Source organism: Bos indicus x Bos taurus, chromosome 1 (assembly GCF_003369695.1).
Source record: "Bos indicus x Bos taurus breed Angus x Brahman F1 hybrid chromosome 1, Bos_hybrid_MaternalHap_v2.0, whole genome shotgun sequence".
Lineage (NCBI taxonomy): Eukaryota > Metazoa > Chordata > Mammalia > Artiodactyla > Bovidae > Bos > Bos indicus x Bos taurus.
The window spans coordinates 150919323-150945040 of NC_040076.1; the positions used below are offsets into that span (position 1 = coordinate 150919323).

At 45.0% G+C, this 25718-nt stretch overlaps 1 protein-coding gene across 3 annotated transcripts in view; it reads right to left on the reverse strand.

The window, feature by feature from the left end:
* Positions 1 to 636: 636 nt before the first annotated feature.
* COL6A6 (collagen type VI alpha 6 chain) overlaps positions 637 to 25718 on the reverse strand; it is a 177092-nt gene continuing 152010 nt past the window's right edge. For all 3 annotated transcript variants that reach the window (XM_027549059.1, XM_027549043.1, XM_027549052.1), the window contains 5 exons: positions 24786 to 25279; positions 18284 to 18380; positions 14331 to 15002; positions 10202 to 10298; positions 637 to 2484 (listed from right to left, as the gene is read on the reverse strand). In XM_027549059.1, the coding sequence (XP_027404860.1) occupies positions 2265 to 2484; positions 10202 to 10298; positions 14331 to 15002; positions 18284 to 18380; positions 24786 to 25279 (1580 nt within the window). In that variant the 3' untranslated portion in view covers positions 637 to 2264. The remainder of the gene's footprint in view (positions 2485 to 10201; positions 10299 to 14330; positions 15003 to 18283; positions 18381 to 24785; positions 25280 to 25718) is intronic.

The following is a 25718-nucleotide window of genomic DNA, read 5'->3' on the forward strand; positions in this document are numbered from 1 at the left end:
CTGAAGGGGTTGGGGGAAGTTTTTGAGACATCAGCTTAGGCTGAAAAGGGGCCTTAAGCCTGGAGCCGTTAGCTAAGCCACAAAGGGACAGACTTGGAGATCCCGAGGGGACAGATGGAGCCACCGCCCGTTTCTCCCCGTCTTCTTCGACTTACTCTCCCCACTTAAATAACACTCCACCCTCCACTGCTTTAAAAAAGGCCCTTTGGTTGAATCGTTTCTGAGTGTTACCGCCTGCTGCCACAGTAAGTTTGCATCTCTTTTGGACATCCATAGGTTTGTTTTTTAATACATTTGACTCATATTCAGTGCAGAGATAATAGAAGAAATTGTCCTTTATAGTCAGTTAATTTGATTTTCTATATCAAGAGCATTGCTGCTTATTTTGTGTGATTCTTGGTTTAAAAAGGTTTTTATTTAATTTATAGTTTGTGGTACTTGCCCTTTTAAGAGAAAGAGAGAAATCACGGAAAAATGCTAATATTAGGGATTAATATTTTTTAAAGGAACTTAATATTTACATTATGTTTTCAGACCCCTTACTAACTAATGATTAAAAATATGCTGCAAAATGCTAAAAGAATCTCAAATCACCAACAGGATATTTGTTTGGCGTACTTACCAATACAGAGAGGCTAGACAAATAATATTTTAATAGTATTTCCAACAATAAACAACAAGAAAAGGAATTTTTGCTTAATCCAAAGCTAACCAGGAAAATCCCTTTTATTCAAATACCTCTTACATATTGCTCATCAATTTCCAGTACTTGAATTTTTCCTGAACCCCTAAGCACCATTTAGGATACACAAAGAAGGCCAATGTGCTGTATTCTTCTCTGTTACCTGAGTGTGGATACAACGGTTTACCTCCTTGCTCTTTGGAGACATTGGGAGCCGTTTCTGTGGAGTTGCCTGGGGAAGGATGGCAGGCGTGATCTGGAGCAAACACTGCAGATGGCTCTTCCCCAGGTTTTGTGAGCAGAGGCATAAAGAGGAGAGTCGGGGTCCCTGCTGGTCTTGGTGTCCGTAGCCGTGTGCTTCACCCACCCCTGCAGGGCTCCCCTCTCCCCGGAGACCACGGCCGTCTACGCGGCCAGGCTCCTGTGACCGGCTGTGGAGCAGGCTCTGAGAACTTGACTTTATGTCTAACTTGAGTACTGCTCCTTCAGTGTTTAGTTGATTAAAAATTCGGTGTGTGCTCTGGATGGGAGTGAGAAGAAAGAGCCACCCGAGATGCACTTTGAAGGCCTTGCCTGCTGGCGCTCACAGGGATCTCTTCTTGCATTTCCCCTGCCCGCGCCCCCATGAGAATTTGTAGATGAGGACAAGGACACCTTTGTCTTTTCCAAACTCAGTGTGCACTTAAGCCCTGTTTAGATCTCTGCCTGTCCTCTTTGGTGCTGCTCACGATTAACAGGAGCTACCTGGCCGGCAACGCAAAGCTTCACCCACGACGTGCTCGGTCTTTACTGTTCTTGCCTGAGCGTACGCAGGTTAGTTAATAATAATGATGATGACAGTAATGGGAAAGCAGAAAAGTACTATCAAAATACTGCTTATGTTCTGAGCAAATATGAGTTGATTTTCAGCGAGTTTAAACAGGATTGGGAGCTGGGGAAGTTCACCTCTGTTTCTGTCCAAGCCAAGAATACACAAGGTGGAGGAAGTCTTCGAGCACAAGCCCGTCGGAGGTCCAGTCAGTCCCGGCAGACAGAGGTGGGTTGAAACAGAATCATGTGGGAGGTCAGATTTTCAAAGTTAGGCATACAAATAGCATTGCTTTCTAGGGTTGATGCTGAGATCTTCCAAAACATGAACCTTTGGCTAAGTAGATGAGAGCTCATCAGTCCTAAGCTGAGAAGCAAGGGCTCGGCCTGTAGAAGGTGGACTAGACGCAGAAATGCAGTTTGAAAAGCATGAGCGCTGGCCCGTGTGCACACATGCATACGTGATGCAACATTTATCTTCACATCGAATCTCCATGAGACCTCACAACACTCCTCTTATTTTTCTGTCTTTTGATGATAACAGTTCTTGAACATACCCGTCTCCGAGTGCTAGAATTATCAGGAATGGTCAAATAAATGCACAAGATATATCTTACTGCCAATGAGTGCAAGGGGTCAAGTTGCACGGTGCCCCACCACCTGTGGCATGTTCAGACTGGGCCTCGGATGCAGGGAGAAATGCAAGTAAAGTTGCCCGACGTCGTGACTGTGAATGCAGTTGTCTGAGCCCAGAGTCTGACCACGCTCCCTGAGGTTACACTCTCGGAGCGCCTCGTTTAGCATGTTGTTTGGGAGCTGCTTTTATCACCCTTTTTCCATTTTCGAAGACGTGGAATATGTTTCTGGTAAAATTTTGAACAGTACCATCTCTGCCGCCTCTTGCTATTTTTGAAAAGTAATTTTTGTGTTGAAAGAACTTCACCTTCTGCAATGCAGCTTCTTTGAGGGTAGCTCTGTGTGGCCCAGGAACAACGCTACACAGAGAGACAACATAGGAGATAAATATTACCGTGTCAGCTGGAGCGGACTCAGCATTAACCTGTCTTCCTAATGGTTGTGGACCCATTCTTTGCTTTATCCTTCTTCAGGGTAAGTGCACTGAGATGATTCAATGGGGGATGAATAAGACACCTTGTCAAAGTGCCCAAAAGTATAACTTTCACAGCAACGTTTCTTTTTCGTGGAGCATGTTCTACCCAGAACTTCATATGATTGGCTCCTGTTCACCCAGATTTTGGTTCGAGTGGTACCTCGTTAGAGACCACCGTATGTACAGGTGTCCCTGCCCCAGACACTCAGCGCTACATGCTCTTACTTTTTTCCTAACTTAACAACTATCTGAGTTTTTACTCCTAAACTTCTTTGTGATTTCCCCACCCTCCCACCACCCCAGACGGAAAGTGTCATGAAGCCATATCTGGTCACTATAGTTACCCCAGGAAACCAGAGGCGTGCTTAGCACACGTTAGCTGTCAGTACTGATCCAGTGAAAGCGTGGATGTCCTCTTCCTTCCCCCTTCTTTCCTCCTGTTTCCCTCCCACCCATCCATCATCCATCCATCCAAAGGTTCACGCTCTAATGAAAGCACTGTGTTAGGTACAGTGGGGGATGCAGATGTAGCGCCCAGTCTGGCAGCCACGCCGGTGTTTGGGAGTCAAGAGTAATCCAACAAAAAAGTGGAGCTAGGGTCAGACCTGGAGAGGCCCTGAATGCCAGACCGGCAAGTCGGGGAAGTCAGAAGCCGAGTGCTGCTGACCACAAGTCCTAGCCTGTCCCATCGAGCTTTCTGTGCTGGTGGAAAGGTCCCCTGGGCTGCACTGGCCGGGCAGCCGCTGCCCCGTGTGCAATCAAGCACTTGAAATGTGGGTAGTGTGAAGAGGAAGTGAATTTTTAGATTTTTTTAGTTGAAAGCTGGTGGCAACAGAAGTGGACAGCACGGACAGGGAGCTGTTTCCGACCTTATCTTACAGGGAGGCCGTGGAAAGAGCCGTGGGTCCTGAAACACTCTTGTATTCTAGGTCCTCTAGTTATTAGCTGAGCAGCCCACTCAACTAGAGGGATCCTTGTTTCTTCAGGTGGAAAGTCAGAATACAAACCACCAATGCTGTGAGAGACAAAGCCCCAAGGTGTCAGCTGCTCAGACATGAGTATGGGGCTCGTGGGAGGCAGAGCTGAGTCTACAACCGGATTCTTCTGAGAGTAAGAGTCCTGTGTTACTTCCGTGAAACTAGGTTTTTACCCAGGAAACTACGGAGGACTCTCAGGATATTTGGAATAAGAAAGTGAAAGGATGAACGTCATGCTGTCAGAAGACCTGGATGCACGGGTGCAGGGCTGCAGGAGGGCAGGTTGCCAGGGGCAGAAGTTAGGAAGCTATGAACTCTTCATGAGTACTTTTAAATTAAAAATGAGAGGGGCCTGGTGGCATAGGTCACTGTGTTTTGATTGCGGAAGAGTCATACGTGAGAACTGCAGAATGTTGAGACCAGGAGGACAGCGGCAGCCGCTCACCACATCCACCATAGTCCCTTCCTCTGCATCTGGATTTTTCTGCTTTGTCCAGCTGTCAATCCGATCTCTCTCACAAAAGCATCATGATTTAGAAAATGAGTAAGTAAAGGCCGTAAAAAGAAGTGAAAGTTATCTTGCTGCCCCCTTTCTCTCTCTCACACACTCACGTTTTCTTCTTTGGTCTGTAGTGAGGGTTGCGGGTAAGGGAGATATCAGACCAACAGATAAGTCCTGTAACACAGACCCCGAGGCCACTGCACCTCGTGTACAGCATGTCTGGGCTTCTGTCGTGCTCTCATGAATGTGCTATGTTGATTAACAAGCTCCTTCAGTCACCAAGAATGGCAGCCCTGGTGCAATTCCAGGGCAAATGCGATTTCTGCACACCTTCCCCTCTTGTGCTTTTCTCTATATTTTCTTGTTAAAGTGAAAGTGAAAGTCGCTCAGTCACGTCCGACTCTTTGCAAGCCCATGGACTATATGGTCCGTGGAATTCTCCAGGCCAGACACTGGAGTAGGTAGCCTTTCCCTTCTCCAGGGGATCTTCCTAACCCAGGGATCAAACCCAGGTCTCCTGCATTGCAGGCAGATTCTTTACCAGCTGAGCCACAGGGGAAGCCCAAGAATACTGGAGTGGGTAGCCTATCCCTTCTCCAGCGGATCTTCCTGACCCAGGAATCAAACCGGGGTCTCCTGCATCGCAGGCGGATTCTTTACCAACTGAGCTATCAGAGAAGCCCCATTTTCTTGTTAACTTCCAGACTAAATGTTATGAACTCAAATCCTCCAAAGTGGTAACTGTCTATATGCACAAACCATGGCCCCGCGATAGTGAGGGGACATTCTCTCAGGCCTGGGACACACGGCTGAGTTTACCTTGCCTGCACTGCTTTCTCTCATCCAGCCTCACGCTCTCCCTTTGTATTCGATCCTTTTTGCAGCAAATTTAGCTGTCTTTGTCTTCCTCCTCCCTCTTTGTTAAGAAAAAGTTAAATTCCTTCTACAGCATTGTGATATTACTTTCCCCCCTCGAGTATTTTTATTCTTAATAGGGTTGGTCATAATAAACACTGTATCTCTGAATCTTCCATCTTTTCCATTGTGTCATATATGGAGTGTATAATTGGTTAAGCGCTCAGTAAGAATGATTTGATTATTCCAGGAATCATAGAGACTTGCTGATTTTCTTCCTCTCATTCTGTGTCGTTCGGATCCTTTGTTGATGGGTAATTTAAACAGCATGTAGTCAAGATGAAGAAACAGGAATGAAATACTGTCCATTCATTTTGCAGTTGTGCCCAGCTCCAGTAAAACTTGGGAAAGAAAAATGGGTGGGGCTAGTTGCAGATTTCATTCCCCTGTGATCACAGATTCCTTCAACTATGCAGACGACCAGGAATCAGTCAAGCTGCATTTATTACTTGACTGGATGTGGTGGCGTGGAAAATGCAGACAAGATGGCTTTTATTTCAAGAATTCTTTTCATCTCACACATTTTGTGCATCTAGAAAACACATGTTGGAAATTAGAATTACAATAGATGTGTATTTACATGGCACTGGTAACTGTGCCTATTTTAACAGTTCAGTTGTTTTGGTTCTGGCCTGCCATCGCTTCTAAGTCTGGCAGGGGTGCTTGCCTGCCGAGATGAATAGGCAGGTGGCTTTTGGTCTTTTATTGTCTGAGTGGATGTAGGTGCTTATGTAGAGGCTGCCCTGCAATCTCTCCCTCATGGGCATCTGTTTCCTTGGTTGCTTGTGATTTGGTTCAATGTTTTTTTTTTCCCCTTTGGAGAAGTACCAGCTTCTGTCTGTATTTCTCAGAATCTGACAGTGGAATGACCTACTTCTCATGCAAGTCATTCTGAGGACAAAGGAAGTCATCCTGGTGGCCAGGCCTCTTGCTGCCAGGCATTCTTGTCTCCCTCAGTTGCGTGTGCCCAGTTCTTGAAAGGCTCCGGCAGGGAGTTTCAGAAGCAGCCGTGTGGCTTGTTACCTTTTATTACGGCCTTTGATGACAGGACACGCCTGGGGAGTCTTGGCTGAACACACTGTCAGGGAATCACCGACGGCAGTGTGGATTTGTCTCCTCCATATGCCCCTGCGTTTCCTGGCATCTCACCCTTCCAGGTATGCAGGAGAATCCGAGCAGGGGATGACAGAGGGCGAGATGGTTGGATGGTATCACCGACTCGATGGACATGAGTTTGAGCAAGCTCTGGGAGTTGGTGATGGACAGGGAGGCCTGGCATGCTGCAGTCCATGGGGTCACACAGAGTCGGACACGACTGAGCGGCTGAACTGAACTGAGTACATCTTAAGGCAAAGTGCAGAAGCAGGAGGATATGCAGGGTGGGAAGGTTTTCCAAAAATGTCTTTAATTTTGATAGGCTGGCTCCCGCATGTGCCTTGCAGTTATCTATAATATATGAAGCCTGATGCACATGCAAACTCGAGGGCCCTTTCCACACTGACAGACACCGCAGCAGGGGGAGCCCTGCCCCTCCCGAACTGACTGCCCCGGCTTATGGAACCTTACTTCAGAAGCGCTTGCTGCTGGACAGTTCCCCTGCCTCCCAGCAAGGTGAGCAGCCTCCAGGCAGAGGCTTCTTGCGGCTTCTGGAGCCGGGTCGGAAGGGCTCTCCGGCCCGTCACCGCACAGGGATGCACCCTCCACACATCCAGAGAAGCCACACTCGGAGGCGTCTGCCTCAGCCTCAGACTGGGCACTCTGACTTCAGCTGTACGTGGGGAACGTGTGTGTTAGTACAGTGTGATTCACACTGAAAAGAGACACTCTCCTAACTGCTTGATTTCAATTATTTCTAATTTAAAAAATAAGTAATATTTGTACATGCAAAGGATATGATCTATGTGTATATTATTGTTTTAAAATAACTAACTTTTGCCTTTGTTGCTGGCAATTTTTTAAATTAAGATTTTTTAAAAAGTATGTTCTAATCTCATTCCATTCTTTGAGTATTTCTGTTTTTGTCCTATAACACTTTAAAATTTTTTTAAATTATTTTTAATTACATTTTTACATCTTTAAAAAAATTGAAGTATAGTTAATTTACAATGTTGTGTTAGTTTCTGTTTTTTTATTGAAGTATTTTTTTACTGAAGTATTTTTAAAGTTTTTAATTGAAATATAGTTGATTTACAATGTTGTGTTAATTTCTGGCATAGAGCAAAGTGATTTAGTTACACACACACACACACATATATATACACATTCTTTTTTAAATATTCAATATAATATTTAAATAATATTCCTTTCCATTATGAATATCATAGGGTATTAAATGGGCTTCCCTGTGGCTCACTGGTAAAGAATCCACCTGCAGTGTGGGAGACCTGGGTTCAGTTCCTGGGTTGGGAAGATCCCCTAGAGAAGGGAAAGGCTACCCACTCGAGTATTCTGGCCTGGAGAATTCCATGGACTGTATAGTCCATGGGGTTGCAAAGAGTCAGACACGACTGAGCAACTTTCACTGAATATAGTTCTTTGTGCTATATGGTAGAATCTTGTTATTTAATTTTTTTTTGTATATATTTTCTATTACATCTTAAGAGCAATGTCTAGCTCATTAGCTTTTAGAGTTTAAAAGATTCCCTAACATACCATGGAAAAGTGTATGGAGATTCCTCAAAAAATTAAAAATAGAACTGTCACATGATCCAGCAATTGTACTTTTGGGTATTTTCCTGAAGAAGATGAAAACACTAATTTGAAAAGATGTATGTATGTTCACTGCAGCACTATTTACGATACCCAAGATATGGAAGCAACCTAAGTGTCCATCTATAGATGAATGGATAAAGATATGGAATTTATACACAATGTTATATTACTCAGCCATGAAAAGAGAGAAATTTTGCCATTTGTACATGGGTGGACCTAGAGAGTATTATGCTAAGTGTAATATGTCAGACGGAGAAAGGCAAAGGCCATATGATTTCACTTACATGTGGAATCTAAAAAGCAAAGCAAATGAACAAAAAACCCAGAAACAGATTCATCAACATGAAGTGGTGGTTAGTAGACAGGAGGGCGTGTGGGAGGATGGGCAAAGCAGGTGAGGAGGGTTCAGAGGCACAAACTCCTCTAGTTACAGAATAAAGAAGTCATGGGGATGCAACATACCGAAATGGGATATAGTCAATAATATGCTTATAATTTTAAGTGGTGATGGGAGGATGGGCAAAGCAGGTGAGGAGGATTCAGAGGCACAAACTCCTCTAGTTACACAATAAAGAAGTCATGGGGATGCAACATACCGAAATGGGATATAGTCAATAATATGGTTATAATTTTAAGTGGTGATGGAGAATAGCTAGACTTGTCATGGTGATCATCTAGTAATGTACACAAATGTTGAATCACTGTGTTGCATACCCGAAACTAATATAACATTGTTTGTAAAGACATTCCCCTAACACGAGAATTGGAACTATGAACTTTGCTGAAATATGAATTCTGAAGCAAGCATCCCACAAATTTTGGCATGTAGTATTTTGATTATTATGTAGTTCTAACAATATTTCTAAGTTTTATTATGAATTTTTTCATTAGTTATTTAGAAATGTGATTTTGATTTAAAAGCATATGGACTGTGAAAATATTGCATGTATGAATTTCTAACTTGATTGTGATCAATTTGGACTGTATGAAGCCAGTTCTTAGAGATTTGTTGATAGTTGCTTTATAAATAAAACTGCACAATAGACATCTGTACACTCTCTACCCTGATGGAGAGTCATTAACATTCCATTTAAGAAGTTCAGAAGAATGTCTCATTTTTCTGTGCAGAATTCTATATGAGTCTACTCAAGCTTGTTACTTATGATTAAATCACTTTAATTTTTGTCTGCTTGACCCAACTATTCAAACTGATGTACTAAAATCTCCAGCTCTGATGATATTTTAATAGCAACTACTCCTTTTTCAATTTTCACTTTGTATATTTCAGTATTACTTTATGAAAGTGTTATAATCACTTAGTCGTGTCTCACTCTGCAACCCCATGGACTGTAGCCCACCAGGCTCCTCCATCCATGGGATTTTCCAGGCAAGAGTACTGGAATGGGTTGCCATTTCTCCAAATGTCATTAATAGAGGCTTTTTTTTTTCCTGCTCTAGGATGCAACCACCCCACCGGGCCATTTTGTCTGTGGTCTCTCCCATCCTAGGACATTACCCCACAGCCTCTGCTGTTCGTGACGTTGACACCTAGAAAGAAGACAGGCCTGCTGTTTTGAAGGACCCTCCACATTCTGGAATTGTCTGGTGGTTTCCTCATTATTTGAGTTGGGTCAAAGCTCTCCCTCCAGAATCCCACATTTGATACTGTGTCTCCCCTGCCTCCCCTCAGGAGATACATAGTATCAGATCCTGGTCACAGTAGGTGTGGCCAGACCTCAGCAGGAAAGGCTACCATCCCTTGTTTGTAATTAGTAAGTGTGGGAAGGCTTCTCTGGGGCTGGGTTTAGCATTCCTTGATTCTTGCCTGACTCAGTTATTACAGCAGGGATTACAAGCTCCTGGTTTTCTCATTCTACCACTTCTTCATTTATTAGCTAGCATACTTGTATAAGAAAATAACATTTCCTCCCCTCCTTTCTTTTTGGGTCTCTACATAGAGCTGTGGATTTTTAAAATTCAGTGCTGTAATCCACGACCATCATTATTCTTTCTGATGTTCAAATAGTCCAAAATCCTGCCAGTGGTAAACCCTTTCAAGACAACTCATTTGCCCTTGTGACATGACTGTTATTATTATTATTATTTTGCTACTTTCTTGCTTTCTGGCATAATGAATATTCCAGGCTCACCTTGTACTTTCCCTGTTACAGCCTAGGATTAGTTGTTTCTGGAAGAAACCCTGATTCCTTTCAATGGAAATGATACGTAGAAACCAAGATCTGGTTATTTGGTCTGCTCATTGCCACTGGGGGGTCCCTTTGGTTGTTTTAGTTCAACAATTAGATTTTCTGTTTTAAAAAACTCTGTTTTCAGATCAACCTGGTGTTTTTTATTATCTCTTGTTCCCTCAACTTATGTCTTATTATCACATAGTGATATATTTTGTCCAAATAGCATAGAGGAAGAGGGAGAAAAGAAGGAGGGGAAGAGGGTGGCACATTCATTGTTCGAGTAAATACCAAGCAGGTTTATACCTTCGCACAAACTGGAGTGGGTGCTGCTGCGGCTCCATAGAGCTGAGTCTGTTGCACTTTGCTTTGATATTTATTGGTGGATATTTGTTGATTGCACCTAGGAAGAAAAAGAAAATCTGTGAGGAGACTCTTATTCACAGCAATGAACATGACCGCAATCTGCTTTGCGTGCAAAGCATCACATCACTGTACTCAACACCCATGAAAGAAAGACACCAACTAGGGTGGCCACGTGAGATGAAAGCAGATTTCTCATGGAGTCTCTAAACTAGGCTGAGAAAAGTCACGACGGCCAAATGTATAAGTAGAGAATTCAACTTACTTTTCAGTAAGATGCTCTTAGCTCCCAAAGTCCATTGAACATTAGAGGAGAAATCATGAGCCCATCCTAAAAGTCTGGCCTCTAACTGACCTGAACTAATCAGAATAGTTATTTTTTATTTGCTCCTTTGAAATGCCAAATTGCAAAGGGAAAAGGATATTCCTTTTATGTTCTCTGCATCATTAACAGCAACAGTAACTGTGGTCCATTTTGGGTTTAATTCATTATGATTCATTTCATCTGAAATATATTATTTTTTCATAATACTAAAGCATGCTTATTCCGATACCATTTAAAACATTAAAAAGCCTTTTTTTGATGAGAAACTTTAAAATTGCACTATTTATTTCCTTGAAGCCTTTAATTTAATTGTATGTTAAACATGATTAAACCTCTTCCTGGTGATCCTGGGTCCCCGTAGTTACAAGTTGGTCCTGGACTGTGACCCAGCACCATCTCCTGAGCTGCTGTTGCAGACTGAGCTGTGTGCTTCTAGACTGAACGGCCCAGACTGGGGTGTTTCCTTTATGCGCATCTGATTTTTCGTTATCTGTCTTCACTCTAAGTATCAGCAATAGCTTTTGTCAGTAGTAGTTTTGCTTAGAAAATATGTTTATTCTGTGAATTGTGTCTGGTAGCCAATTCTGTCACAGTAGCGGGATAAACAGGAGTTACTTAGGGAGCTGGATGGGCATGCCTGGGAGGGTTGGGACCAGATCTACTTTGGTCCCTTCTTGATACCCCGTCCCTCAACAGTCAGTGGCTCAAAGTAGGTACCTAATGTGCCGTGTGCCTATTTGCTCAGTCGTGTCTGACTCTTTGTGACCCCGTGGACTGGAGCCTGTCCTCTGTCCATGGGAGTTTTCAGGCAAGCATACTGGAGTTGGTTGCCATTTCTGCCTCTGGGGGATCTTCTCAACCCAGGGATTGAACCCACATATCCTGCATCTCCTGCATTGGCAGGTGGATTCTCTACCCCTGAGCCACCTGAGAAGCCCCTACATATGTGTTAATATTGAAGAGGTGCGTGTGGGTCTGGGGGCCTGCTCTGAATGGAGGATGTGGGATTGAATATGATTATGTCAAAGTCATAGTTTGGCCATCTAATGCGAAGAACTGACTCTTTGGAAACGACCCTGTTAACGGCAGAATTGAAGGCAGGAGGAGAAGGAGACAATAGAGGATGAGATGGTCGGATGGCATCACCAAATCAATGGACATGAGTTTGAGCAAGCTCCGGGAGTTGATGATGGACAGGGAGGCCTGACCTGCTACAGTCCATGGGGTCACTAAGAGTCAGACATGACTGAGCAGCTAAACTGAATGTCAAAATCTTTTCAACTTTTTGTACTTTGAAAGCTATAGTTTAAATGTTGGAGATTTCTAGGAGAAGGAAATGGCAACCCACTCCAGTGTTCTTGCCTGGAGAATCCCATGGATGGGGGAGCATGGTGGGTTGCCGTCTATGGGGTTGCGCAGAATCGGACACGACTGAAGCGACTTAGCAGCAGTAGCAGCAGTGACTGTATAACATCCAGCTGAAGACTAGCAGGGGAGTACTCTTTCTGCCCCCTTCTGATGCCTATGTCAGAAGCTTTCTCTATCTCCTTTATACTTTAATAAAACTTTATTACACACACAAAAAAATAAATGTTGGAGATTTCTAGATACTTTTTAGAAAAGTGGTGTCATGACTATAGTTTTTCACAAGCACTTTATATATTTCTCACCCACCCCAAGTAATTCTTCTTAAAGCATCTCCTCCCCTTTCCCTGGGTGGTGATTTATCTAATCATATAGTTTGACTCGTTACCATGAAACACCACTAAGAATTTTGTGGGGCCAGGGAAGTAAATTCCATCTTAACCTCCTTTCAACTTTTTGCCTTATAAGGAGTGTTTCTTGACAAATTTCTCAGTCTTTCAAGGTGTTTTCTGTTCTGCTTTTCCATGAAAATGGGTTTATTTGGGATCAGCAGACACTTGTAATTCAGGGTCTGGAACATTGCAAGCCACAAGCAAAAGGTTCGTCTAGTCAAGGCTATGGTTTTTCCTGTGGTCATGTATGGATGTGAGAGTTGGACTGTGAAGAAGGCTGAGCACCGAAGAATTGATGCTTTTGAACTGTGGTGTTGGAGAAGACTCTTGAGAGTCCCTTGGACTGCAAGGAGATCCAACCAGTCCATTCTGAAGGAGATCAGCCCTGGGATTTCTTTGGAAGGAATGATGCTAAAGCTGAAACTCCAGTACTTTGGCCACCTCATGCGAAGTGTTGACTCATTGGAAAAGACTCTGATGCTGGGAGGGATTGGGGGCAGGAGGAGAAGGGGATGACGGAGGATGAGATGGCTGGATGGCATCACTGCCTCGATGGACATGAATCTGAGTGAACTCCAGGAGTTGGTGATGGACAGGGAGGCCTGGCGTGCTGCGATTCATGGGGTCGCAAAGAGTCGGACACGACTGAGCGACTGATCTGATCTGATCTGATCTGAAGGACAGGAGAACACGTTTGCAGAGAGGAGAAGGAAGGAGGGGGAGGGGAATGCTAATAAACAGAGTCAGTGGCTTTTCAGTGGCTGAGTTTCAAGGTGCTCTTCTGTTTTACCCTTACAAATGCCTCATGAGTTCTTCTTTCCAAACGACCCCTGGCCTTCACTTATTTTTTCCCCCTCATTTTCCCAGCTCTTCTTTCTGGTTCCTATTCCAGAACCCAATCCACAGAAATTTTATTCTAGGAGCATATGCCTCGTGCATCAGTGTTTCTCAAACCATATAATGTATATAGGAATCACTGGGGATCTTGATAAAATGCAGATTCTGGAACAAAATGTCTGGGGTGGGGCGGGAGAGTCCGCATTTTTCACAGGCTCCCAGGAGATGCTGGGACATTGGTCCTAGACTCACTCCTCGAGTAGTAGAGAACTCGAGGACACGGCATCAGCCCCACGACTATTCCCCAAGGCCCCTCAGACCTCCCCGGCCCTGACCAGTCAGGGTCTTTGCAGCTGCAGCCTTAGCTGGTCTCACGGTGAATGTCAGTGACAAGTTTGCGACCTAGGATGTGGCACTGGGTGCCCTTTAGCCTGCATGTCCGCTTTCCCTTGTCTGAACTCCAAAAGTAAAATCATCAGAAGTCTGACAGTGCTTTTCGACCTCCATAGCCATATCAGGACCAGGCTTCTCTGAATCCATCCTGCTGCATTCAAAATGAATTGCAAACTTTCGAGACAAGCTCCTGCCAAGAAATATAACCCATGTTTCTTTTTTTATGGGCAACAGTTACACTAATTACTGGCGTCATAAAGAATCATTAACAAAGCTAAGAAAGTTTTGCAAGGATGCATCTTTCATTCTGACATGTAAAGTGGTACCTCCTAAAACTTCAGACTCTGCCTTTAGAACTTGTAAAAGCAAAGCCAAGGATTGTTGAATTTTTCTCTAGCTCTCTCTCGGAGTGTTAACTGGTCAAACTTTCCATCAAAGGGCAGCGTGATAATGTTATATGGCAAGCGTTTCTACTTTGTGGCTAGTATCCCGGCTGTGACTACAGATGTGTGAGTAGCTGTTTGTTATGACTGCTTCTCCATAGAAACCAGAGGCATAAAAAAGAGGAGCCAGAGAATTCAATGCTTAGAAATCATAGGCTTCCTCCCTGCACCATCCATCATTCCCTGTTTTCCTTTCTCACCCTGCAGTGCCCTTGAAGACAGAGGCTTCCAAGAATCCATGTCAGTTCATCAGCCCTTCTTTGGGGAATCCCAAATATACTGAAATGTGCAAGAAAGAATATGATTTTATGACTTACGCCTGACTGAGCTTATAAAAGCCTTCACAAACTTCACAGCGTATCTGTGGTCAGGCTTATGAATGCGGCCAAGCTGGATCAAGTGGTGATCCAAAGGGTAGCTGGCTAGATCTTCCAGTTCCTGGTCATTCCAAGAAGGCCCAAGGGAAAACACAAACAGGGTATAACCTTGACACTTGGCCCTCAAGGATTCTTGCTTTAAGGTTTCCCTGTCCAAGTGACTGGTTTCCCCAGCAGATACCACAAAAATGACTTTATTCCTTCTCAGATTGGGTGTCCTTGAGAAGACATTGTCCAGAGTCCACTGGAGGGCGTGACCAATAAAAGCATCTCCATTTGGCTGCTGAACGGATTCTTCCACGTGTCTCTTCATGAGGCGTTTGCTCTTGTAGGTGGTCAGGTTGAATTCGCTTCTAACAGGGCTCCTCTGAGTGTTGGGTAGGAAGTGAGGGGGACTGAGGCTTAATAGGGCCACCCGGTCTCCGGTGACAGAGGACTCGGGCTCTGGGGTGATTTCGAAGTGATCTAACAGCGCCCCCAAGAATCCTCGTATGTCTTCAAATTCTGCACTTCCCACATGCCGGGAGCCGTCCAGAAGGAAAGCAGCGTCCACGTAAGATGGCACAGGGGGTGGTCTGGCTTGATCGCAAGAAGCGTCCGGCTTGCATACATCTGCAGACCAAAAGTCATTTAGGGTTACTAAACAGAAACAGACAGAAAAAGGGAAGATAGCATCTCAAACATTTCGACATTTGGAGGCTGCATGATCTTTGATGTTAATATAGTAACTGAATGACTTTGAGGTCAGCAACAGAACATTTCCTAGAATATGGTTTGCACCCTGATCCGCAAAGTACAGATTTTATACTCAGCCCGTGTTTTGAGTTCCATTCACTGACGCTATCTGACTCTTTGAAATTAGGTTGCTTTCAACAGAAGTTTCATCTTGGCTGAGTTCTAAGTTTGTAAAGATCGACCTGGACAGTTGATCTCATGCTTGTGTGTGTGTTTACTGTATCATGACATAAAAAGTAATGACCTCTCTAATTGATAATATACAGGTTAAACCAAGGACCCCTGTCATTCTACACACACTACCTTATTATGAAAAGAAATATGCTTAAAATGTAGGAGTGCAAAAAAGCAGTGCATCTTTTATTTCAATTTAAATAAAGGTTTATAACTCGATGTCTTTTTTTTTTTTTTTGTAGAGACATTAAGGACAGAGCTATCACTTATATGTTATACCTATCAGTTGAAAGCTCAGTACGTATTTATTAAATAAATGAATATAAATACTACATGTTAATGGGCTTTCATAAAATATGAGGTCATTTTAATGTGTGCATATCTCATTTTTTAAAAGAAGGTGTAGTAATAAAACAGAGTGCATTTTACTGAATCTGACCACAATACTCAGAGGAACAAAAAAACTTGGAAATTAAAGGATCTTAGAGGTCATCTAATCTTCTAATTTTACCAAAGAACCTGAGGGCAGGAGAATAAAATCATTTTGCCAAAGGACATCAGCATTTCTAGAAGTATCTGCATATGAAGTCAGTGTTGTACTGTGCGAGGCAGGGCCACACGGTGCCGCAGGGTGGGGAGGCCCATTGGCCTGAAAGTCAGGATATTTGGGCTCTGGTCTGGCTGTCCCCAGTAACAAACATGCTGTGTGCTCCTGTCCAAGCCTCCACCGGGCTCCAGTTCCATAGAATGAGATGGTTGGATTAGATGCACCTCGAGAGCCCTTATAGAGCCAACACTCTGCAGTCCTACATTTTCAATAACAGTTGATGGTTGCTGCTAAGTTGCTTCAGTCGTGTCCGACGCTATGCAACCCCATAGATGGCAGCCCACTAGGCTGACCCGTCCCTGGGATTCTCCAGGCAAGAACACTGGTGTGGGTTGCCATTTCCTTCTCCAATGCACAAAAGTGAAAAGTGAAAGTGAAGTCCCTCAGTCGTGTCTGACCCTTAGCGACCCCATGGACTGCAGCCTACCAGGCTCCTCCATCCATGGGGGTTTCCAGGCAAGAGTACTGGAATGGGGTGCCATTGCCTTCTCCAGTTGATGGTTAAGGATGAGCATTAAAGAGACTTTTCTCTTTAAAAACCAAAGAGAAATGAAAAGCCACGCATGTGGACAGCCAGTACTTAGACAAGGGCCCAGCCATGAATAAAAGGGATTAGATGAAAGGGTAATAACCAGAGTGCAGATCCTTAATGGATGGAGCAAACTTCAGAACTCCCGTCTTGCTCAATAAAGATATAAACTCTGGGAAGGCCCCTGATGGTCCAGTGGCTAAGACTTACGAGCTCCCAACGCAGGGGGGCCCAGGCTCAGCCCCTGGTCAGGGGACTATATCCCACATGCTGCAGCTACGAGTTCGCATGTCACAACTGAAGATCCCGTGTGTTGCACCTAAGACCCAGCAGAGCCAAACAAATAAATACATATTTCAAACCAGGGACAGCAGCCTGCCCATTTGCTCAGTTTTGTGGGGTTTCTTAATTGCGGGAAACAACAGCCAAAATACCTTCCATTATGTGCCTCAGAGACAAGGCTTTAAGCCAAGAAATGGAGCCCAGATCTATCTCCAGACACACGCGGACCACTTCTGACCACAAATCACACTGGCACATGTGTCACTGAGGAGTCTGAACCCACAGCTGAGAACTCGAGGGGGAAGAGTCTGCCCGCAGTCTGGTGAGCTCCTCGGGCTGGGGGAAATGACTGATCAGAGCACAGCAGAGGGCAAGACAGCAGGAAGAGAGGGGTGTGAAGAGAGAATCCCCCTCTCTCTCAGTTGCCACTGGCCCATGAATCACTCACATGGCCAGAAGGAGCGTCTCATTGACACATGTGGAGAGGAGAGGAATTAACTGCTTACTTCAAGGCCAAGTTCAGAGTCTCGGGGAACAGTATAGTGCGATCTGTGTTTCTCATAAACTGCAGGCGTCTTAAAACTAGCTTTCTTGATTTCGATTTGGCTGTGAGCCAATTATTTCACCTCATCTGTAAAATGGATCTAATAGTCATTCAAAAATTTTAGGGCCATTATAAGGATCAAATAAAACCATTAGAAGGGTGTTTGGAATGCATACCTGGTGGTTCAGCTGGTAAAGAATCCACCTGCAATGCGGGAGACCTGGGTTCGATCCCTGAGTTGGGAAAATCCCCTGGAGAAGTGAAAGGCTACCCACTCCAGTATTCTGGCCTGGAGAATTCCATGGACTGTAAAGTCCCTGGGGTTGCAAAGAGTCAGACATGACTGAGCAACTTGCACTGCACTACACTTGGAAAGCGTTAAACCCAACAGCCTGAGTAGTAAAAATTATCATCACCACCATCACTGTTACATAAAGCAATTACAACAGTGTGCGGCTAATAATGAATGTCTGATAACCATTAGCTATCACACCCACCAGAAACCTCAGCGACTCCCACTCTTGTAATTATTAGCATGTTCAAATTATTAGAACACTCAAATGCAGGTTTTGGCCAGTTCTCTAGCTAGAACTACATACTGTGTGTAAAGCAGTCACAGGCAAATCGGCATCGCAAATCTTTCGAATCCCTAACATTTGGGGCTTTGAGAAAGCCTCTTTCCAGTGAGAAATCCATTTCTGCTAACTTCCACTTCCACCATAAAGCATTTCTTTGGGACTATGAACATTTGAGGTTTAGAAAGCTCATAAAAGTATTTCACTGCACAAGGAAGTTGGCCATGAGACAGGCTGAGGTTTTCTAAAAATGATTCCTGTTTCCCAGAACGTGCATGAGCTGAGAGGATCCATCTGTGGACGAGGCTGTGTGGCAGGGTGAGCCACGGGGAGACTTTCCCAAGATCACTCACGTTGCTGCTGCCGAGTTCCAGCCCCTCCTTTCGATAGTGACTCACTGTGCTGCTGAATGACCTGAGCAAGTTACACACTCCCCGGGGGTCTCACCGTAGCAGAAAGTACACCGCTGGAGTCCCTCGAGTGCTGGTGCAGAGTCAGCTCCGGATGGGATAATGATGACTTGGAATCTGCCTGTGTCGTCAATCTGCAAGAAGCAAAAGCCAGAAGAGCTTCATGGGTGGGGCTGTGGAACCTCCCAGGATGGTTCAGAGGGCTACAGAGAGCAAAAGAGCCCCCTTCCTCTCAGAGGGTCCCCGGGGAGGCAGAACGTCAGTGGGCCCTAAGAACACTGGTCTGAGTTTAAATCAGTGACTCTCCCTTTAGCTGGAGGACAAGCAGCTATGCCTCTCTTTTCTCATCTGTGAAACAGAACAGTCATGTTACTCTTTAAAAGAGCAAGTGTGCACACAAAATGAGTTCATAACTGAAAAGCATGTTACTGGTATCAGGTAGATACCACCGCAGTCTACCTTCTCACCGAAGAATTGATGCTTTTGAACTGTGGTGTTGCAGGAGGCTCTTGAGAGTCCCTTGGACTGCAAGGAGACCCAACCAGTCCATCCTAAAGGAGATCGGTCCTGGGTGTTCACTGGAAGGACTGATGCTGAAGCTGAAACTCCAATACTTGATGGCTACCTGATGCAAAGAACTGACTCATTTGGAAAGCCCCTGATGCTGGGAAAGATTGAAGGCAGGAGGAGAAGGCAACAACAGAGGATGAGATGGTTGGATGGCCTCACTGACACAATGGTCATGAGTTTGGGTAAACTCCAGGAGTTGGTGATGGACAGGGAGGCCTGGCGTGCTGCAGTCCACGGGGTCACAGAGAGTCAGACACGACTGAGCCACTGAACAGACTGACTGTGTAGCACGGGGGACTCTAATACTCTGTAATGGCCTATATGGGAAAAGATCCTGAAAAAAGAGGGATTATATGTGACTGTGTAATTGATTCACTTTGCTGTACGGCAGTAACTAACACAACACTGTAAGTCAACTACACCTCAATAAAAATTAATTTAAAGAAGAGCCTGTGGTGGTCAGGCGGCAGAAAAGGGGTGGGCAGTGGGAACCAAATGGGGATGCTTTGTCAACAGGGGCCTGTGCGCACAGGGTCTTTACTCTTGCCTAACCCACCAGCAGACACAATTAGTCTTTATTAATTATTAATAATTCATTAATGGCTTTTAATTACTAGTGGCTTTTCTTAGGTGTCTGGGCAATCTTTCCAGTGAATCGTGTCATGACTTCGTCTGCACTGTGATCAGGGACCAGGAAACCACATCCAGAGAATGTGGATCAGACCATGTGACAGGGGCAAAGTCACCTCTTCCTGCCAACTGTCAGGGTTCAGGGAAGCAAGTCACAGAATGCTAGAGCTAGAAGGAATCTCAGAAGCCAGTTCCACCATTTCAGCAATGAGGACAGTGAGCCCAGAGGAGGGTGGAACAAAGACACCTCCAGCTTAAACTTTGCTTTCCCCACGTAAGACCTGCCTTCCACGCTCTGCCTGAGCTACTTGGATGACTGCAGTTCTGTATCAAGGGTTCAAACCTACCTCAGAACACAGCTTTCACCATGTCACCCAGAGACTGCCGCCCCTGGTGCACTAGTGTGTGTTCTGTGAGTCTAAAATGTGGCAGCTAGTTGGTAACTTAGGCTTCACGTTTAATCCTGTGGCAACATGGTGGTGTCAACCTAAAGCCATACTTCCTACTCACCGATGCTAGCGCATGTTTTTTTTAAACATGGAGGACCCCAGGGGGACTGTGCTCTCCCCTCCCCCTCCCCCAAGTAATCTCCTAATCAATAAAGTTCGGCAGATGTGCTCTTAGAGATCATTCATCCTACCACACAGCATTGAGCAACTACTGTTAGCATATTACAGAAAAATTACCCAAGCTGAGTTGGGGAGTTAAAATAAAGGTATCCTCTGGTTCACTTTTCATTTTTAATTGGGGGAAAATTGTTTTAAAACGTTGTGTTGGTTTCTGCCATACAACAACACAACTCAGCCATGATCATGCCTATATCAGTTCAGTTCAGTCGCTCAGTCATGTCTGACTCTTTGTGACCCCATGGACTGCCGCATGCCAGGCTTCCCTGTCCATCACTAACTCCTGGAGCTTGCTCAAACTCATCACCATCGAGTCAGTGATGCCTTCCAACCATCTCATCCTCCCCTTCTCCTCCTGCCTTCAATTTTTCCCAGCATCAGGGTCTTTCCCAACGAGTCAAGTCTTCGCATCAGGTGGCCAAAGTATTGGAGCTTCAGTTTCAGCATCTTTCCAGTGAATATTTAGGACTGATTTCCTTCAGGATTTCCTCTAGGAAACAGCTCAACTGGAGGTCATGAAATTTCCAGCTGAGCTATTTCCTACATAAATCATGTCCCTCTTGAGCACCCCACCCCTCTAGGTCATCACAGAGTGCCAGGCTGGGCACCCTGCGTTAGGTTCAATTTTTCGATTGCTCAGTATCCTGTGGATTCAAAGCTGCGCCAGCTTGGATGGTCCACAGGTTGGCAACGTGATCTTCAGTCTATGGCTCTGGGTGATACCTTGCTCTTTCCTTTCTCAACATCATGGGTTCCAAAACTGTGTGCATTCGAGAAGATACAATTAATACTCTGAGTTCTCTTCTTTCTTTAGACAATTCTCTATCAACAAAGGAAATCCTTCAGAAAATAAAAAGCCTGGGTGCTCAGAGTGCTGAAGTTTTCCACTACCCACAACCCCCGCCTCTCCGCCAAATTTCACCTGTGCCTCATCAGTAGAAAAATCTGTGATGTCAGTTATTACACCTAATGTTTCTTTCACTGGGAATGCTAAACAGCAGAGTAAAGGAAAGAAAATAAGGCTAGCCAAAAAGGATACATTTCTTGTAAGTATATTGTAAAGGGAGGCCCATTCTACTCTAGAATTCTTCACATGCAGCAAATAAAAGTCCACCAGAATTAAGAGGTAATTGCCCAACAAATCATAAGAGAAAACCTTTGGGACAGAACAAAGCTGAGGTTAAAGTTTTTTCAATCAAAATAGCCTTCGTTCCAGAAGAATGAATGGCTCATCACTCAGCTTCACACCATCATGAAAAATGTCCAAGAGGGGGGTCACACAATCTGTTCACTCAGAATCACAGGGAAATGAGCCCATGTTGTCAGAGCAGCTGCGTCTGAGATCTGCCATACACGTCTACACCAGTTTTGAATTTCAGATGGATTCTGCTGAACTCTCAGACAAATGGAGATGTGGAAGAGTCACATTGGTTATGAAACAGATGATGGCTTTGTAATATGGCCTCCAAATAAAAATGTATTGTGTCATTAAAATTTTGAGCTCTGCTCCTAAAATACTAACAAATGACATATTTATGGCTGATTCATGTGGCTATACAGTAGAAAGCATCACAATAGTGTAATTATTCTCCAATTAAAAATAAATTCAAAAAGAAGCCGAGGGTAAATGTAAAAGTAGTAACATCATCTCTCTTGAGCGATGCCTGGTATTAGGTTCCCATCCATTTGTTCTGAGCCCTCTGGACAACCCTGCATAGCTCCATCCTCTAGTGGGTGAGGTCTTTTGGTTTTCTACTTACTCTTGTGTCCCCAGGGTCTCAGATGGCATCTGGCATATTTCAGTTGCTCACTAAACATTTGTAGGATGAATGAACCTTGGAACCAAGCCTGTTTGTTTAACTGCATGTTTAACTGCATGTTTAACTGCATGTTTAACTCTTTTTCTGCCCAAGGAATGTTGAAGCCAATACTGCTCTGGTCAAGAATTTGAACCTCCACTGGTGTTCTTTTGAGATAAACTCCTTCAATAAAGGAGCAAGGAGTCTCCAGGTGATTTGGGTAGAAACTGTAAGTGGGATTGTCAGTCCTCCAAAGCTTAAAAGAAAAACTCAACAAAATACATTTTTCTTAAGCTGTATGTGATGCACATACCTTTGAGTGGGAGGGTGGAATTGTGTCTGTTTAAATTTGTATCACAGGTACCATCGATTATTTGAGTCAGGATATTAAGTTGCCTTTTCTGTGACTAAATAAAGTCAAAGGACAATGGGGGCTCCCAATAAAGACAGGGAATTAGAAGGACTCTGGGCTTCCTTCGCACCTCAGTTGGCAAAGAATCCGCCTGCAATGCAGGAGACCCCAGTTCAATTCCTGGGTGGGGAAGATCCACTGCAGAAGGAATAGGCCACCCACTCCAGTATTCTTGGGCTTCCCTGGTGGCTCAGCTGGTAAAGAACCTGCCTGCAATGCGGGAGACCTGGGTTCCATCCCTGGGTTGGGAAGATCCCCTGGAGAAGGGAAAGGCTATCCACTCCAGTATTCTGGCCTGGAGAATTCCATGGACTGTATAGTCCATGGGGTTACAAAGAGTCAGACAGGACTGAGTGACTTTCACTTTTCTTTTGTGTATCCAGTCACAGAGCTCTTGAGCCACTACCTCTCATAGCAACTTCATTAGCGTAGGCTGGTTCCAGCTTCTAATGTGCAAGCATTTTATTTTGTGAGTTTCATACACCAACCTGTTTCTTTTCGTAATTCTGAGTTTGTTCAATGATGCTAATCCCAGTTTCAGCTCCTTAACAATGCAGACTTTAATATTATTAAATGGAGTTCAGTTCACTATCAAGAAACTGATCACAGTCCTAACTAAAACAAGAACTACTCTCTTGAGTGTTTGCTATATCCCAGGCACTGGTGCATGGAGCAACATCATTTCATCTTTGCACCAACTTCAGGAAACAAGCACCGCTTTCTGCATTTTATGGAGGAGTACTATATTTCAGTTCTGATCTGCTTAGCTTAGCACTTTCACAGAAAATATTAGGAAGCTGGAGAGGGTCTCTAAAAGGCATCTTAATCCTGCTTCTCCAGGACAGATGGAGGTCGCCCTTGCCAGGCGAGTGACCACTCCTAGAGAAGGCCTCAGAGAAAGGCAGTGTCTTGCCCACTTACATTTAGTCACCTGGCCCATGACAACATCCATAAATCTTGCCTTCAGAAAGTTTCTACTTGAGTCTAAACCAGGGTTTTCCACTGCTATGGCTCCCAGTTTCTCTGATGCTTGCTGTCTTGGAGTCGGCTGGTTAGTTCTCTGTAGTAATAACCCTCCACACACCTCAAGGCAGGGGCTCAGCTGCTTCTCACTTCCCTTTCTCTCCATGAAATAGTTTTCAAACACTTGTCCTCCTGGCTCAGGTTGTATTTCCCAACACCCTTTGCAGCTGCACTGCAGTCTCTCCTCATGGCCCTCCTACGAAGGAGAACAAACCAGCACGCTGGGTGGACACCGATGACCAGAAGGACACTGTGCCAGGTCCAGTGGGTGTTCTTTTTTTGTAAGGAACCTCTGCCATAGAGGCTCTACTCACAGGGAGTTTTGAACATCACTGTGATACTGGGTGGTTTATCTACAAATGCTACAGTACAGTGAATTTCCTGGTGGTCCAGAGCTCGGGACTCCATGCTGTCACCTCTGAGGGTGAGGGTTCAATCCCTGGTCGGGGAGCTAAGATCCCACAGGCTGCTGGGCACTCAAGAATGAAAAATAAAGTGTCAATAGAAATATTATGTGGCAAGATTTTTAATCTTCAACCTAAGAGGCTGTAACTGGAATGATTCTTCCTTCATAAAGGGTGGATATTTACACGATCGGTAACGTTATAAACTCGGTCCATGGGTTCCCATCACATAGCAGAGACCAACACGCTGGCCACCTCAGTGACATCCTTGAGTATCTATTGGCCCTCCAACTTGGTATCTATACACCAGAGCCAACTCAGGGAGTCCTGGAGAATAGAGGCCTGGATCCAAGCCCTGACTCTGCCACGAATCAGCTGTGTGAACCTGGGCATATGGGTCCACTTCTGCAGACTCGGGCTTCCTCAGTGGCTCAGCGGGTAAAGAGCCCTCCGGCAATACAGGAGACCCTGGTTGAAATCTCGGGTTGGGAAGATCTGCTGGAGAAGGGATAGGCTACCCACTCCAGTATTGTTGGGCTTCCCCAGTGGCTCAGCGGGTAAAGAGCCGGCCTGCAATGCAGGACACCCAGGTTCAAATCCTGGGTCGGGAAGACCTGCTGGGGAAGGGATAGGCTACCCACTCCAGTATTCTTGGGCTCCCCTGGTGGCTCAGCTGCTAAAGACTCTGCCTGCAACGTGGGAGACCTGGGTTTGATTTCTGGATTGGGAAGATCCCCTGGAGAAGGGAAAGGCTACCCACTTCAGTGTCTGGCCTGGAGAATTCCATGGACTCTATGGGGTGACAAAGAGTCCGACACGACTGAGCAACTTTCACTCACTCACTCTGCAGACTCAGTGTTCTCATCTACACAGTGGGAATAACAGTGATTCCCATCTCACACACACTGCTCACACACTGCTTGTGTGAACTAAACAGGAAGGTGGGTATCAAGGGCTTGGCATGCTCCTGGTACATAGTAACAAAAACTTTGCCTAGCTCCACGCTTTCCTGTAAATGCCCCTGAACACGGGCAGAAAGACAGAGAAGACTTCTGAGGCAGGTGGCCCTTCTTACCGCAAACGATCGCCGGACGGCAGGCACCTGATTGAAGGCGATCACCACTGGGATGATGTCCAGGGCGCTGAACTCCAGGCCAGCGGTGGTGACGGTCTGGGGGTCCACAGACGGGCCGCCGCTGAAGAAGGTGGCGATTCTTCTGGCGTGAGACCCCGGGAGCATCCGCTTGAAGACGTGCCTGGAGACAAACCTCATGGCCTTGCCGATGTCCCTGCTGGCCGTGGAGCGCTCGTAAGGGAGGGCCTCGATCTCTCGGAGGAGTCTGTCCTTCCTGTACGTGTCGGAGAAGCGGATGAGGAGTCTGGCGTGGGAGTCGTAGGCCAGCACGGCCACGCGCGCACCTGTGGGGCAGTGGTCCTCCCGGACCCGGAGGCCGCTCAGCAGGGAGGACAGCATCGCCTTCATCCGCGCAAACTCGGGCTCTGTGACGCTCCAGGACTGGTCCAGCGCGAACACCAGCTCCATCGGGTACACGGGGCACTGAGGCGCTCCTGAAAGGCCAGAACAGGCACCTTACTATGAGACCACTCGCTTAAAATGAAAAAAAAAAAAATGATGCGTACATAGAAGGCTAAGTAATTTTAAATGTTAAACATTAAAATATGGAAACAACTAAATCATTAAATGTTAATAACTCAAATAGTAAAACACATACTTAAATATTTAAATCTTGAATAATTAAGATTATGTTCTAAAAACTGACTTTGCTCTCTTAAATAAAGCAAAAGATGAACTCATTTATGAGACAGAAACAGACTCACTGACATAGAAAGCAAACCTATGCCTACCAAAGGGGAAAGGGGTTGGGGATAAATTGGGAGTTTGGGATTAGCAGATACACAATATTATATACACAATAGATAAACAACAAGCTCCTACTGTAGAGTACAGGGAACTATATTCAATATCCTGTAATGACCACAATGGAAA